This window comes from Brachyhypopomus gauderio, unplaced genomic scaffold (genome assembly GCF_052324685.1).
Source record: "Brachyhypopomus gauderio isolate BG-103 unplaced genomic scaffold, BGAUD_0.2 sc84, whole genome shotgun sequence".
NCBI lineage: Eukaryota > Metazoa > Chordata > Actinopteri > Gymnotiformes > Hypopomidae > Brachyhypopomus > Brachyhypopomus gauderio.
In genome coordinates, this window is record NW_027506905.1 from 267,080 (window position 1) to 283,564 (window position 16,485).

Below are 16,485 nucleotides of genomic sequence, written 5' to 3' on the forward strand. Positions count from 1 at the left end.
ACTGTTTTGCCTTCATTTCCATGCTTACATTTTTTTCATGCTTCTTAATCCTGCTTCCTAATCTTGGTTCTTAATCAGTCTGGATCAGTTCTCTGCTTTAATTTTCTTCCTGCTGGCATTTTGTAATCTTGCTCTTCCTTTGTTTCACTATTCTGTTTTCTCTTTCTCTTTTGTGTTTTCACTTCAGCCCTTATGTGGTGTTTCTCCCCCTCTGTGACTAACCCAGGCTCTGATACTACACTTTAGAGGGAGCAGAGATTCACCTAATGTAGTGTGTGACTCACTCCCCCCTCCCAGTGTAATAGAGGGACATTTATCATCACACTCCCATTCAGTTCTCCTCCTTCTTCTGCCTCTATGCAAAAGGACATGTGAGAACCACATTTCTTTTTCTGTTTTTGTAGAGTTCCTGGTTTTCTACAACCTCTCAGATAGGTGCAGGAAACGAGGGATTTTTCTATCTGTCTGTCTTGAATGGGGGATGTTGAACTACGTCTAGGTGTTTAAAAGTCAGAACGCATCAGGTTTAAGTGCGCCATTTGGGTTGCTTCCTCTGGTCATCTGGAGGGAGGTGAAAGGTCGCACTCTTTCCCTGCTGCCCTGTGGCATGTAGTGCGTGTTGTCTATCGACTGTGTTGGATTGACACCCCACCTCACCCCACCACCTCCAAATGTCTGTGTTCCCTTCTCCAGCTCCTCTCTAAGCTCTAGATTAGCCACCTCTCTGGGTAACCTGTACGATGCCGACGAAGACTTTAGAAGGCCTGGGAAGCAGCCTTCCTCCTCCTATTCCTCCTCCTCCTCACGTTCGTCTCCGTCCTCTCCCGCCCCCCGCGTGGCATTCAGCAGCCCCTCCACCCCGGCAGCCCGCAGTTACCACCAGGAAGTCAACAACAACAATCAGTACAACTCCAACGGCCCGAAGGCCAATGCTGTCGGGCCGGCTAAGAGCTTGACGTTAAGCAACCTCAATCATAATCGCAACCGCATCAGCCCAGGACGGGCGTCCACCTCTGGCAGGTTCGTTATGGAGGAACCGGGTCAGAACCGAGGCATGGCGGGCCTGAGCCGGCCCTCGGCCCGCTACCTCAGCCGCTCCATCCCAGTAAGTGAGCTCCACCCTTCACACCCCCACACACCCAACAGCAGCATCAGTAATCCCTCACACAGTCTCACCCCCTCTGTGTGTCTCACTCTTAATGAAGTTTAATAATTCTAACCCTGCTCATGTTTCTAGTCTGCAGGAATTTAGCTTCATCTTCAGACAGCAAGAGTCTGTATATGTGGACTCTGATTTAATGAAAGATTAGAACAGAATAAATTCTAATGAATTTGATTGGAGCACCTCCAATGATTGGTGCAACACGTCTCTAATGCTTCTGATCATTAACAGTCATTTTCACTCTGTGTCTTTCATACCCTTTTAATGAAGTGCTTTTTGAAGCATTCTAATAAATGCCTAATTGCTTCTGTCAAGTGCAGTTTAATTGGTTGTGATGAGGCTCATTTCAGTTTTCACAGCTGTTTTCTCATCTATAGTTTTAACTTCTCTTTATTTCCTGCGCATCCTGTGTTGATTCCACAAACTTAAACACTTATAAAGCTCCTACGTTTCTGATAACCTATGCCTTGTTCTGGACTGGTATAGTGCAGTCTTAATCAGTGGCTCTTGTTTGACTAACACTGTCTGTGGCACTAACACGAGGACTAGCTGCTGAATTCATGCTGCTGTTAGATGCGCTGGGAGGGTTTGGCTACGAGAGATGCTTATTCAGGCCTGATGGTGGGAGCCTCTTGCTTCAGCCCATGTTAGAGAGCACTCTCGCTCTCTGGCTCTTCCAGATGTGAAGGAGTTCTACATCCTGGAAAGTGTATAATTATCTCAACTGACCAGTCGAGCGGTGATTCATACGTGATGGTGCGTTGCTTTGTGCAGAAATCTCTGGTGTGTTTTTAATGCCGGATGATGGAACTGCAGTTCATGTAATGGGTCATTCCAAAAAAGGAAACGTAGGTTAATAAGTGAAGGGGAAACTAGTAATAGGGAAGGAAATCTGGGTAATAATGGCAAAGGTAACAGTAGTAATAGGACATGAACCGAGTAGCTGGATTTCTGCAGATGGTCCTCAAGAGAGCGAGGTCCATCTTTCGCTCAGACCTTCGGTAGACAGAAGCTGTCCGACTGCTCTAAGAACACGCCGTGGGAGAGAAAGTGGCTGAGCTCTTTAACAAACTGAAGGCCACTCGGGTCTGATGGAGGGGTTAGGAGTGGCTCTCCCTTCCCAAACGCACGCGGCCCCTCCCTGAACAGCTGATACTCCTGCTCTTATGGTGCTCCTTAATCGGATGAAGAATCTTCCCCTCATTTCCCTGACTGCTGTTACCCCTCCATTTTGAAACAAGTTCTCTCTCAGTAGACATCCTAAAGGTACAGTCTGTGACTATTAGAAGCGTTTGTTGATTTATTCGTCGTGTTATGCCCTTATGGACACGTTCCTGGAGCTGAAAGTCACAGGACGTGAGGCAGCCAAAGGCCAAGGGAAGAGGAGACGTGATGTTTTGTGGCGGCACTACGGTGGCACGTGAGCGCGCAGGCTGGAAACACCCACGCGCTTCCTGGGCTCAACGGCAAATGAAGAAAACGCGTCTCATTTGAACTCCAGCCCCGGCAGCTCACACCCGTTTCTGCCCTTTGTATCCTCTTGCAGCTTCATCCGTCCAACCCAAATCTGCACCCGCTAGAGGAAGAACAGCGACTACCACGCTCGGCTGCAGTATGAAAACTAGTGTATTTCCCCCCCCTCCCTCCCTCCCACCTCCTGGTCATGTGACCACAATGGTCTCATGCCCTTCTTGTGTTACCAGTGGTTTCGGGACCCCACCAGCCCCAAGCCAGTGCACCTCTCCCCGTCATCACCATCTGATCCTGCCTGTTGCATGAAACCTGAACCCTGATTCCCTTCCCAGCGTCCCCGCCAGCTGCCACCACCCACATCTCCCCACCCACCACCCCCACCCCCCCCCCCACCACCCACCACCCCCACCCACATCTCCCCACCCCCACCCCCACCCACCACCCACCACCCCCACCCACCACCCACCACCCCCACCACCCACCACCCACCACCCCCACCCCCACCCACCACCCCACGGCAGTTTCTCTGGTTGTGTGTTGACATCTCTTCATTATTACTGCCGGATATGTGCTGACTTTTTCTTTTTTGTTATCACCCCCAGGGAGCAATAAGCAGAAATCGGCACTCAATTATGCATGTTGTACATCTATATTCAGCAGCTTCTATATCCGGGAGCCAAATGCTGTTTTGACTCTGTTAAAGAGGCAACGTAATTTGCTCATTTTTAATGCAAATTTAATTCCGCTGTCAGTGCTGACCCCCACCTTTCCTCTCATAATCTTTTTCATGTCAGCGGAGCTTTAATAGTAAGCTTCAAAGCTTGCCTTTTAGGCTAACATTTATCCAGGCCCTGATATGTAATTTTCTGTAATTACGTTCAACATGGTAATTGTTTTATCTTTCCTCCTTCCCCGTTTTGCAGTCCCTTCAGTCGGAGTATGTTCAGTACTAAAACGGCAACCTTGCCCTGATCCCAGGCCAGTCGTGGTCCGTCAGCATCTCCTCCCCGCCGCAAACCGACAGCTGATCTCCGTCCTGCACCGGGAACCCGAGTAGAGCGATGGGGTCGTTGGAGGGCGGTGCAGGCTGCTTCCCGCCCACCTCTGCTAAAGTGCCCCGCCTCCACCTTTTGCTAGAGGCCACCTCTCATGAAGCCTCAAATGTTATTGACACTCCCCTCCCTGCCACATGTGACTACATGGGTTTGGTGGGGGGGCGGGGTTCTGGGACCTGTCCTGCGCCTCATTGGCTAAGCTGTCTCCATCCTCTGAAGCACACTTGCTAGAAACTAGCCCGACTGTTTACTTTAGCTCATTCCCTAGCGTATTTTTTTCTTTTTTAAATAGATGTGGTCTACATATATAAATATGAACATGCATTGTTGTGTTGAAGAGGTTATTTTTAGAAGATACAGTTTTTTTAAACAATTGTCTATATCTATGGTGCGTAAGCTAGACTTCCATTTTTTTGTTGGTATATAGTGTATGTGCTGTATTTTTGGTTCAAGGGAATTTGTTCTGACGTAACAACGTTTTGTTGTTGTCTCCAGACTGTACTTCTTTGATAACATATCAATCCTAAAGTATGAGGGCTATATTCAGACGTGGAAATGTATTAACCAAGCTAACCTTAAGTAAAATGATATTTACGGCGTAGGCTTGGTGGTCTAGTGCTAAAGCACTACAGAGGGACTGGGATCCTCTGCTGGAGCAGTTCTGGTTTTTAAGGAGGAAGGAAAATGTGCACAAAAAAAGCGCTGTGTGATGCCTTACTTTCTCTGTGGGAGCTACAACTTCAAATGCTTGTAGTTCCTTTTCTATGATTAGATGGAGCAATTTGTCTCCATGAGATATCGGTCTGCAGCGTACGTGATTATCAGAGACGTGTACAGCAGACGTGACTCTCATCTCCCCGAGTCTCGGAGATTGTGATGCTGGTTTTCAAACATTTGCAGCGACAGCGCTTTGTTGTCCGGATGCTTCCGCAGGGGTCCGGGTTCCCTGCGGTTCCGATGTTCCCCACGTCCGAGTGGGCGGGAAGCAGGAACCAGCCTCTGGGCACCGTCCCTTTAACAGGGCTCCCCTCCTCCCTGCCTGCAGGCTTTAGGGCCTCTTCTCACTGCAGTATATTTGAACACCCACACATGCCCATTAGGGTTCAGATTTCTCTTATCCAAGCTCAACTCTTTAAAAGATGGCTACATTTTTTTTTTTTATAATGCATGCGACATAAGGTAGCTACAGACAAAGCAGGGACCATTTTATGTACTGATCAACACCATGATTGTTTAAACTCAAGACAGCTGTCGATGGTGAAGTTTGATTTTTATAGACACATTTCCAAGAAAATGAGATCAGTTCATAAGTTTAGTGTAATTCCCGCCCCTCCCAGTAAGATATCTAAGATCTTGAGATGTTTTTTTTCTGATCTATGACAATTAAGCCCAGGTGGGGGTTTAAAGGACTGTTTCAATTAGTTTCTACTGACATTCGACCCGATGTGGGTATTCCTGGCCTTAAGTGAGTAAAATAAATTGTTGTATCATTGAGTTTATCCTTCCAGTGTTTGTTTTGGCCATGTAGCATCTATTCCATTCAATGTTGTACTTTTCCATGTTTATACATTTATGGGTGAATGTTGTTGGATATATTCTACCTCTACAATATTCAGATGACAGCTGTAAAATACTCTCGCATATACAGACTATATTTTGGGGCAGTATATGAAGAACATTGACTATATTCGTGTAGACCAGTGTTTTGCTTTTCTTGAACACACGGGCATAGTGAAAAATGCAAATACTGTACAGATTTTAAATGGAGAAACAAAATAAAACACTAATTTTTGACATTCTACGCAAACGCAATGTGATTTTTCTTTATGCATGTAACACAATTCCTCCTGTTTTGCCACAGATCAAGTAGTCAAACTTTAATAAAAGAACTAAAACTCTGATGTTTAACAGGCAAGTTGTAACACTTTTGCTTTTACTGCTTATAGTAATTGTTTAGGAAGAGCTTCTACTCAGCCATAACACCACAAAAGCACGCAAATGGTGCTTAAATGGCCAGAGTTTGAGGGTTGTCGCTTTCAGCGTCTTTTACAGCATTCAAGGCACCAACAAACGCCGCAGCGAAGCTCACCTCGTTTCTATAGCAGCCGTGTGATCTTCAAGGCTCTAATCTCATTTTCTCTTAATTGGATATTTTACACCTGTGCTTTGTCATGCAGGTTATTTATATCCAATTTTCCTGTCTGGTTTATCATCTTTTTACGTGAACTGTGAAATTTAAAATGTTAGGTCAAATGTGATGCTTGTGCTCTGGTTGTGAACATCTGATATTGCTGGTTTCAAGGATGTTGGGATACTGCCCCAGTATTTTCCATTGCAGAAGTTTTTCTCCCAGGAGACTTTACAAATACATTACGATAATACACAAAAGTTTAAGTCCAGCAGATTATCAATAGACGCCTATACTGTTCCCCAAACGAAAAGGTTTCCATATTCATGTTTCATATATGGTCATTAACGTACACAACGAACGTGCTCTGTTACGTGAACTATTATCGTAGCCGTCACGTTCAGTTTAGGTGTTTCATCATGAACACGAGCTATTCTGTTTAATCGATTTGTTGGGCTCCTAATTGATGTATTTGGACGAGTTGGATGTATTTTCTCGTCTTGGGTGAGAGTGGAGCACGTGGGTGATGATGCGCGTGTTGGTCTCGCTTCTTTCAGCACCATAAGGAACATGGAGAATGATGGGTCGCGCGCCTTCATCATCATTAGAAAACACCACCTACAGAACTGTCTCCACCGCATCATCACCAAAGAGGAGATGCGCTCTCGCTCGTCTCTCCTCAGTCGTCGCAACGTTAGGCTTTGATACAGTGTTATTTTCATGAAAAGAGTGGTATGGTTATATTATTTTTCGTTTATTTGATATGAGGATTATCTTTGATCATGCCTAACGATTCAGAACGCTTAACTAATTGTGAGACAGGACGCGTAGCACGGATTTCCCTCACGACAGCTTACTCCTTGATGTGCGTGTTTGGCACGATCCTAAATCTTGTGGTAATATATCTAGTTGTGAGTTTTAAGAAGCTTCGTACTGCGAGCAATGCTTTTATTGTCAACGGCTGCGTGGCGGACCTGTTGGTGTGCGCATTTTGGATGCCGCACGAAGCGGTGTCAATATCCACGGGGAATTCTCTGGTGTTTGGGTACCATGCTTTCAAAGAATCCCTACTATTGATCGGAATCACCGTTTCTCTACTCTCTCACTCCCTTGTCGCAGTGAATAGGTATGTTTTAATCACAAAAACCCCTGCCACGTATCAGTCACTCTATCAAAAGAGACATACCGAATGGATGATTGTTGGATCGTGGCTCATCTCCCTCGGATGCTTGCTGCCCTGGCTCACGTCATTTCGGTACCCGACTGACGGATGCAGAGATGCGCAGGATGCAACGGTAGCTTTCTCCAAGGGGGTGTCGGTCCTGTCAAACCCGTTCGCTGCATGCGCCCTCGCACTGACCATTAGTGGCCAAACAGTAGTTGTCTTATATTGTTACTTTAAAATCTTTCGCCGAGTGCAGACAAGTGTAAAGAGGGTCAGCATTTTGAATTTCCAAATCGTAAATAACCTCCCTTATTCCTTTCCGAGGAAGGACAAACGGCTTGGATTTTATGTGCTGGCAGTATGTTTCATATTTCTTTTAACAACCGGTCCGATTTTCTGGACTCTGACAACGGGACTTTTCATTCCGGTATCTGTGGCACTTTGGACTTCTTCGTGGATAATTTTCTGCACCATCTTCGTGTCGAATCCTTTTCTATACACTTGGAAAAATGAAGAATTCAGGAAGTCGTTCAGGTCAGTCATGAGGGGAGACTTTTGGAGAGGATCGACTGTGGGCGTCGAGCCCATTACAATCAACACCATCTCTCATATTTTTCCTCGTCAAAACAGTCGGAGGGCATTCCTGGGGGAGATGAACTAATGGGTCAAGCACGTTTCGCCACGTGGGTGTCCAAATTGTGCCTATATAAGCAGTATTTGTGCCAAATGCATGCGATCTGTCTCTTACGCTGGGGAATACGTTAAAAGCCAGTGTTTTTTATGTATCGCTTTTGATATCGTAAACCATTGTAAGATTTGTGACTTTCAGAGGATTTTTCCATGCACTGCTGGTTTTTTAAAGTCAAACCAAAATTTGTATGAATTTGTATTTGTATTTGTACTGTATAAATGACAAATATTCATTTAACTTTTTTGTATTACATTATTTTGTATTTATTTATGCTAGTCCCCCTTTGATTATCATTACCATGGTATTCACTGTGCTGTTTAAGGTCAGTCGAATCAAAATTCACAATACTATCATAAGCAGCACAGGCGAATCTCTTACAGGCCTCAAATATTTAGATACATGTCTTTCAGCTAATCTATACCTATTATATAAATATAAATTAGTTGTAGTTTGTTCTTGATGGGTTTGATAAATAGAATGCTGTTCAAACAAAGAAAGCACTTTAGTAACAAGGAAGCTGGTGAGATAATATTTTGGGATAAAAAGATATGTTTTTATCACTTTCCCAAATGCATAAACATTGGTAAGCAGGCTAAATTCAAGCTAGTGATTCTTGGCTGGTTTATAAGCTATTCGCCTATGCAACTTGGACTCCTGCCATAAAAGGCATACATTGATTTATTTGTGTTTATTTTAAATACTGGTGCTGTAAAGTGATAAGCAGCTTGTCTGTTTGTTTTCATTTGTTTTCCGTTTCATTTGGCCACATGGCTGTCCACAAAGACTGCAGGATGCCAGAGTACAACTTCTCTGTTGTGAGCTCATGAATGACAAAAGCAGTTTCATAGCTGATGGAGAATGGACGAGAATTGAAAGCTTGAAATGGTTTACTGTAAGACCGTATCCATTGTCATCTTTGTTCTTGACCATAAAAATATATTAAAAAATAAACACATAAGGGTATTTAAAGAACTCAAAAGCGAGTTTGTCATGTTTTAGGTGATATAGTGGCTAGACTAACAATATATACCTGCTTTACAATAATCCACACTAATAATAATTAAGAGATCTTAGAAGTAGCCTGTACGCTCGCGTACTACTAATTATTCTCGTTACCCTTTCTTCATTACCTACTGCATTTTTATGGACATTTGCATACAGTTAACGGTAACTATGCTATTTAAAAGTCGTAATTGACTGATATGGCAAGATGTTTCGAATTTATCAACCATGCTGTATACACAGGATCCCAATCACAGCATCGACTGGGGGGCTGTTATTGTGTTTTCCTTGAAGCTCGGCGTTTCTGGGAAAGGCTCAGGCGTCTTTACGAAACCTCGCAGTAAAACAAACGCTAGCCTACTAACGGAAATGTATAACTTAAGGCAGTTAATTCGGTATTAAATGTATACTAATGAAAGACAAATAAAAGTCTAAGTTTTCGCTAGATTCTGAAAAATAATGCTAAAACAAGCCCCAGCAGAGGGCGCACTTTTAGGGGGCGTTTCTGATCCCCCTTCAGCAAATATTCTTTGCAACAAGTGTGAGGCCTGAGTAGGGGAATTCAACCGTGACATATTTGGTGTTTAAAGGGGTGTGTTATACTCCCCCCACATCCCCCACCAGACTAACGACCCCCTAATCACAGCTATCAGGTAAACTATAAAAGGGAATACAAGTTCATTCTTGCTTTAACCAGTGACACAGACTTTTAAGTTCCATTCTCATTGGTGCATTTAAATTTCGATATGGTCCCATTTCTAAGTGCAATTCTACTTCTTATCCTGCCTTTTGTAGGTAAGTTTTACCCATGACTTTTGCATTACCAAACACTTGTAAAAAGAACGATTGGATCACATTGTGTAGGTTGTAAGGTTATACGCTTACCGCCTTCCTAACGCTGTGTATTTATGTTGTATTTTATTTGTTATGAAGCCGGTTTACGTCTGCAACTCAGTCCGAAGAATGCGCTGTTTAAAGTCGGAGACAGGCAGCAGCTTACGTGCAGCATGATGGATTGCGCCGAAGATGCGACTTACACTTGGAAATCGCTTGAGGACAAACCGCTATATGGCGACGTTAGACCGTCCCCGACAGAATCAGTGTTGGTCTTTGGCAATATAACTAAAGATCATGAAAACAAAATCGTATGTGTGGCAAAGTGTAAGGACGCGTTGAAACAAGCGACGGCAAAAGTAAAGGTGTACTGTAAGTTAATCTGAAACAAATTATTTAACTTATTTAAAATGTTAACCTTAAACTCCAACCCTATCGGCTATTAATCTTAGAAACTATTTACACATATATTCAATAACTACTGTAAAGTATTACTGTAAATTATAAATATCTGTATAATTAACTGTTTATAATTTGAATGCGCATGAGGAGTGGAAATACCCCCCCCCACCCACACACACACAAGTGGGGATTCAGTGACGCTAATAATTTAAAGCAAATAACTCACTTAAACTTAATCATTACTTATTTTATTACAGTCCTGATCACCTTTTATTTATTTCAGCTTTCCCAAAAGACCCAGTGATCTCAGGGCATGGTCGCTTGTTACTAGGAAAGGAGAATAACGTGACCTGCGAGGTCTCTGACGTCTACCCCGCGGAGAACGTGAGGATCGACTGGATTCGGGGAGACTCGGTTGTTCATACGCAGGAATATCAACATTACACGGAGACCATCGAGTCCATTTATACGTTCACACCACAGAGCGATGACGATGGGAGACAAATAACGTGCAGAGCATCGCTCGAGCTAGATGGCCTTCCGCCGGACCAGAGCACCAGGGAGACTAACGTATCCATGGATGTGCTTTGTAAGTCCAGCAACACTACAGTTGAATCCCGACAGTAAGTCTGTATGTTCTCATCACATTCTGTATTCCCCTCAGCGGCACCACACAATGTGAGAGCGTCCGGACCACACACGGTCCAGGTCGGCTCCGACATCTCTCTCGCCTGTGAAGCGGACGGAAATCCGAAGCCGGTGTTGTCCTGGCGTGTTCTCGGCCACGTTGATCAGTTGGATGAAGTGATAGAGGGTCGGGAGTTTCTCCTGCTTAACGTATCTCTGTCGGATGCCGGGGACTATGAGTGCATAGCCGTCAACACGCTTGGGGAAAAGACGTCCACGGTGGCTGTTGTCGTTCACGGTGAGTAATTCACGGCGATGACAAACTCTTATATACTTACTTATGTTTTTTAATGTCAAGGTAACGCTAATATCAATTCCTGACTCCTTAACCTTTGTGTCTGTTTAGTTCTCACACTGCTATTTTAGGAACTATGATTTTACCAAAAAAATGCCCAAAACAACAACAAAACAGCCCTAATTTTTGCTGAATGACCATCTATAGGGTTGAATGAACTCTTGCAGGGAGTCTGGTCCTGTTGTATTTACGTAAACAGTGTATGTTTCAGTGTATGTTTCAACATTTTTGTGTTTGTTGAAGCAAATGAGGGGCTATGAGGGGCGTTCATCATACATGTCAACCTGCAGGTCCTCCTGTGAACACTGTGATCTCAGTGTCTCCCAGCGAGCCAAAGGAACAGGGCTTCCTCAACATCTCCTGCATGAGCAACAGTGTTCCAAAGAGCCGCTTGGTGCTGATCAAGATGCTGAATGGAAGGGAGACAGAACTGGCGTCCAACAACGGGCCTGAAGTCTCTTTCTTTTACCACTCTGTCAACGTCAGTGACTCAGGCCTCTATGTGTGCAAGGCTGTCAATGACTACGGGGACCAGGCAGACAGCGTCCACGTTTCTATTGAAAGTGAGTCTTAGTGATAAATGAAACATTTTCTAGGGATTTCTTTTTTATATTTTGAGTAAGTATGCTTCTGTGGCTGAAAGAAATTATAATGCGGAAAAATTGAAAGTTGTAATTAAGTTGAAGAAAGACTTAATCTTTGTCTGGGAAAGAGTCCCCAGGCTTTTAATGTAATATACTTAACGGGTTTAGACTTTCTGCCCATCCTCAGTCTGTCGTGTTATAATGATTTCATTTTGAGAACTTGCTGTAGGGACAACTACAGTCTTACCACTACTCAATTGATTAAAAATATCACAGGCCTTAAGTTCAGTGAAGAAGATTTGATGTTTTCAAATGTGCAGCTAACTGCTGTATGGTTCACTGAGCTGAATATATAACTATGGGAAATGAGATCCACTTACTACATGCCTTTTATAGTATAAAAGAAGCAGCTTTTGTCTATTGAAGCTTTTCTGCCGTGAGGAATTTCATGGCCTTTGCCTTTGTGAGCCTTTAGCAGGCGAGCAGCTGAGGTCTGAGTTTGAGCTTTCCAGCAAAACATTTGGAACCCTCTTTTTCCCTTAGTCATGTACTGGAATAAAATTGCACGCTGAAGTTGAGCTTTGTCTTGATTTTCACTCCCTCCAGGAAATACACAACACTTTGATTCTTCTGTTACTGATGGATTTATTTTCCCCTTTGGGATGGCACTTCACACTGCAATCCACCATCGAACTGTTCAAATATATAGTGAACATAACAATCACATGTTCGTATTCAAACATACAACAAAAATGAACGTAAAATGCGCATACATAAACAATGCTATTAACATACCTCGCTGGCTGCACATAACCGTGAGGGAATGAGTTAACTTGCAACTCAAATTAAACAGGCGACGTACTTTAGTTATCAGTTGTAACTTTAGCTATCCTTTAGCTTAGCAAAATGTCTGAACGTCTGACTTGCGCACCTTCTTCATAATAAAAAAACAAAGAAGCACCAGTAAAAAGGGTCCGTGTAGAACACAAATCGTAGTATGTTCATTCTCATATAATGCAACCCAAATTAGTACAGTCAAAATTACTTAAATGAAGAAATAAATATTTAACAAAGGTATCAAAACAAATGACAATATTTATGGCAGTTAAAGATAATACTGGATAAACTGAGCCTAACTGAAGAATAAGATTGATACACTGTAACAAACTAAATTGTGGCTTTTTGTTTTTTGAAGCTTATCCGCTGGAGGTGTCCCTGCAGCCCCCCGGGAGTGTAGTATCAATAGGATCCCCCGTCACGCTGACCTGCCAGGCCACGGGCTGCCCTCACCCCGTCTTCACTTGGAAGGGACAGCACGATCAGCCTCTACACAGGCAGTCCGATGTCGTGTCCCAGCTTGGTCCGTGGCCTGTAGCGCTGCGGGATGAGGGGGCGTTCATCTGCGAGGTCACGTGTGGCTCCGTGGTGAAGTCCAAACGCACAGAGGTGAAGGTTTTCTGTGAGTATCACCAAACACATTGCTACTTTAGATTTGGCATGAAATCAGTTATGTGGTGTCAAATGTTCTGTGTTTCTCAAAAATGGAACAATTTGTAATAATTTCTTCATAAAGTAATATATTACTGAGATCTACTGAAGTTCACCGCTACCTTATTTACGGTCAAATTATGTGTTGGTCACTGCACCGTCGTCATGGTACTTCCTCTTAAAGGCTTGACAGATACAAGCTACCTGACAGAATTAACCGTCATTGTGTACAGTAGTGAATCAAACTGAAACAGAAGAGTTATGGCTGAGGATGCACATGAAAAACACTAACACTGCAGTGTCTGAGAAATAAAGAAAGCAGTTCACTCTAGCTTTGATAAGAAGCAGCCTGTAAATGTAGTTGTTAAGGGGAGTGAAGAGGAATGAGGATGATAAGAGATCATCCCAAGGTTAAGGTTAAGCTTCTTGCTCTTCTGACTTGGCACATTTTTCACATTGAGTTCCCTGAAATCTCCCTCATCCTGAACTGTTCTTTCTCTGCATTGGTCATCTGACCAATGTTGAGCTTCTTCTTAAGGTTCCTCCTTAAACTCACATGGAGTTGATCTTTCTCATTTTCTACACCAGCATTCTCCTCGCATCCTACCATAGAAAGTTCTGGACCTTTTCTGGAGGGCAAAACAACCAACCTAACCTGCACAGTTCAGGAGGTGTTTCCATCCAACCATTTTAATTTCCTGTGGCTGGATGGAGAGACAGAGCTACACTCCGAGACTGGACATTTTTCCACTGGACTGCAGGCCCTCAGCTCGACCATCTTCTACCTACCTGATGGCAGGGACCAAGAAAAGACAATTACTTGCAAGGTCTCACTGGACATGGTTGGTGTGCCAGCTGCATCGGCAGAGAAGACCACATCTATCACTATGGATGTACACTGTGAGTGAATGCAGTTTTTGGGCAATTTTAAGGTGTTTCCAAATGTAAAATGGGTCATATTTAGAAATTTAATTGCAGCATCGCAAACACAGTTAAAGCTTGACAATGGCACCCTGGTTTTAAAGATGCCCCCAGACAAACCAGCATCACTGTCAGTCCCCAAGAGAGGCTCAAGGCGGGGGAGTCCCTGAACATCACCTGCTTCACAAACAGTGCTCCAGATGGACGCGTGGTTCTGAGGCGGGAGCTCAACGGGGAAAAGACGGAGCTGGCTTCCAGCGAGGGAACCAAAGTCAGCTTTATGATTCACTTTGCTGAATTATCAGACTCCGGGACCTATGAATGTGAGGCTGTCAACAAATACGGCAATCAGACAACAAATGTCAGTGTCATTGTGCAAGGTAGGAGTGATTTGTGTACAGTCAAACTGCCTTCCCCATTTCATGCTGACATTTGAAACATCTACTATAGCTTTGTACTGTATAATGATTACAGACTGAGCATATTCAGAAACAAAGGCATAAAGGCCTGATTCTGGAAAACAGTCTTCCATGCTACATGCTAATTGTCAGATATTCCAGGATTGCCACCAATTCACCAATTCAATGTTTTTATCTAACCTGAAGTTCTAGATCAGGCCATGCTCAATAATACATGCCCCTTTTTCATCTTACAATAACTAAATGAATGCATAGTTAGAAGTGGTAGTTAGAAGTGGACCATTCTGATGATCTGTCCAACCCTTTGTTGCAGCTCCTCCCAGGAACACTTCAGTGAAAGTGCTACCATCCACGTGGGTGCACGAGGGTGAAAATGTCACTATATGCTGCTACTCTGTGAGCTTCCCCCCACCTGCTATTGTTCTGCGGAAGCTGGGCAGCGGCATGGATATCTACTCCCCCAATGGCACTTTTCTGCTGGTCAACCTCACACCAAATGACACGGGTGTGTACCAGGTCAACGTCACCAATGCCCTGGGATATGAGACTGAGGTCTTCACAATTCATGTATTGGGTAAGAGTTAAGCAGTGGGATGGATATCTGAATGGAATCCAGTCTTCTAAGAACACTGTGGCATTAGATAATCTTAAGAATTTTTTTTCAGAATTTTCTAACTTTTTCATCTCTCTGTTTCCACTATAGAAAGACTCAGCCGTCCTCTGCCCAGTTGGAATGACTATATATTTTCAGCCACTGGCCTGGGAGTTTTAGCCTCAATGGTTGGCATACTGGAGTATTTAAGAAGAGCCAGGAGGAAGGGATTCTATGAACTGAGCAAGTGCAGACCTGGCACTGTGTAGACTGAAGGAACAGATGTAGAGTTAGGCAGACTCTTAAGCTGGCTATTCTGAAGTTAAAATAGACTGCTGAACTGTATCAAAATGAGCTGAATCAGACTCGGATGAATGGAATTAGACTCTGCTGAAGTGAATCAGATTCTGCTGAACAGAATACGACTCTGCTAAGCCGCATCAGGCCTTGCGGATCTGAACTGCACTGTCCAGGCCTGCTTTTCTTGTGGTGAGGACGTGTGGGGTTGATGGTCCTCGAGTGATGGGCTCAGGTGAAAGGAGGAACCTTCAGATGGAGGCCAGCACTCTTCTGTGACGCTCGGCACAATGAGTGCTACACTGCATGTCCCCTTGAGGAGACATATTTGATTAGAGCTCAGAGAACACTGTGTCTGTGTATGTTTGTGAGAGAGAGAATGAGCGAACGATTATGAGAGAGCAAGATTATATGAAGCAAAAATAAGTGATGTATATTTTTATAGAATATATTTTTTTGCAGCTGCTTCTGTTGTTATATTTGGTGGTGTTTGGTATGCAAGACAGGCGTTTAGGTCATTCTTTCATATGTCAGGCAGATGTGTGATATGCATGAGCACAGTACAAGTCATGAGGCAGTGTAAGACGATGCAGACTCAAAAGCATTAAAATAATTTTGCACTGACTTCTGCTTTAGCAAAGCTTCAAAGCACCTTCAGCTCACAGCTGTGACCACATGGCTGGCTGGTCACATTTAGAGGTGACTACATGGCTCCACTTTTTGTATATGTTCAGACCTTGTGTGAATTGGTATTGGTTTTGGTTTGCTGTATTCATGCTTTGCCTTTCTGAAAGAAAGTATATGTTAATATGTTAACTCAATAAATATTTATTTGATAAAGTGTTGGAGTGAGAGAAAGAGAGCAGGGGGATTTTGTGGGGGTTTTATGGAGGCAATGGAATTTCCACTTCCAGATGTTTTCACTGAGTTTCTCAATTGAACATACACCCTAGTTTAACTTTCACTTTTGACTACATTTTCCGGGAATTTAGCTCTAAACATTATCAGTTTAGGAAGTAGGTGTGTTATGTGATCTAATTTCAAACAGGAAGTGGAACCAAATTGGTCATGAAGTTGAAAATTGGGGATTTTTCGCTTTCAATAATGTTCACTTGGAAATAACAGTAAAAGCATAATTGAAAATTGAAATAACAGTAAAAGCACAATTGCAGCATGAAATGTGGCTCTGAGATTTAAATTCCAATAATAGAGCAAGAAATGGCATAAATTCACAAAACAAAAACTAAAAAGCACCAACTGTATAATAATATTGTTAACAATGTTAATAGT

The 16,485-nt window shown here is 43.4% G+C and overlaps 3 protein-coding genes across 21 annotated transcripts in view; all 3 read left to right on the forward strand.

Moving 5' to 3' along the window:
* Positions 1-5,491, forward strand: part of cdc14ab (cell division cycle 14Ab) — a 31,347-nt gene extending 25,856 nt beyond the window's left edge. For 9 of the 18 annotated variants that reach the window (XR_013125370.1, XR_013125369.1, XR_013125373.1 and 6 more), the window contains 2 exons: positions 694-2,774; positions 3,559-5,491. Coding sequence is in view for 9 of the 18 variants with exons in the window: in XM_076991580.1 (XP_076847695.1) it covers positions 694-1,105; positions 2,709-2,774; positions 3,559-3,588 (508 nt within the window). In the remaining 9 variants the exon portion in view is untranslated. Of the gene's footprint in view, positions 1-187; positions 2,775-3,558 lie in introns of those variants that run through there. The other 9 variants (XM_076991582.1, XM_076991588.1, XM_076991583.1 and 6 more) reach the window with 4 other exon arrangements.
* Positions 5,492-5,927: 436 nt separating this feature from the next.
* gpr88 (G protein-coupled receptor 88) lies at positions 5,928-8,697 on the forward strand. The gene has a single exon (XM_076991642.1). It carries the CDS (start codon positions 6,601-6,603, stop codon positions 7,642-7,644), a length of 1,044 nt encoding a protein of 347 aa, XP_076847757.1. The 5' UTR covers positions 5,928-6,600; the 3' UTR covers positions 7,645-8,697.
* A 605-nt stretch (positions 8,698-9,302) lies between these two features.
* On the forward strand, positions 9,303-16,036 carry vcam1b (vascular cell adhesion molecule 1b). Of its 2 annotated transcripts, none has more exons than XM_076991641.1 (10): positions 9,303-9,471; positions 9,610-9,882; positions 10,196-10,501; positions 10,577-10,837; positions 11,185-11,457; positions 12,674-12,937; positions 13,555-13,866; positions 13,992-14,267; positions 14,620-14,811; positions 15,010-16,036. In XM_076991641.1, the coding sequence occupies exons 1-10, from the start codon at positions 9,423-9,425 to the stop codon at positions 15,165-15,167; spliced, it is 2,364 nt and encodes a 787-aa protein (XP_076847756.1). In that variant the 5' UTR covers positions 9,303-9,422; the 3' UTR covers positions 15,168-16,036. The 2 variants fall into 2 exon arrangements, with proteins under 2 accessions (XP_076847756.1, XP_076847755.1); XM_076991640.1 differs by having other exon boundaries at positions 9,304-9,471; positions 14,620-14,880.
* Positions 16,037-16,485: the final 449 nt, after the last annotated feature.

What these genes read in the sequence shown, in the direction of transcription:
- gpr88 (XM_076991642.1), top strand. Translation starts at nt 6,601, where the DNA reads ATGCCTAACGATTCAGAACGCTTAACTAATTGTGAGACAGGACGCGTA.
- vcam1b (XM_076991640.1), top strand. Translation starts at nt 9,423, where the DNA reads ATGGTCCCATTTCTAAGTGCAATTCTACTTCTTATCCTGCCTTTTGTA. An exon ending in CGTCCACGTTTCTATTGAAA is followed by an intron (nt 11,458 to 12,673) that starts GTGAGTCTTAGT and finishes TGTTTTTTGAAG; the next exon opens with CTTATCCGCTGGAGGTGTCC. An exon ending in TATCACTATGGATGTACACT is followed by an intron (nt 13,867 to 13,991) that starts GTGAGTGAATGC and finishes CTGGTTTTAAAG; the next exon opens with ATGCCCCCAGACAAACCAGC.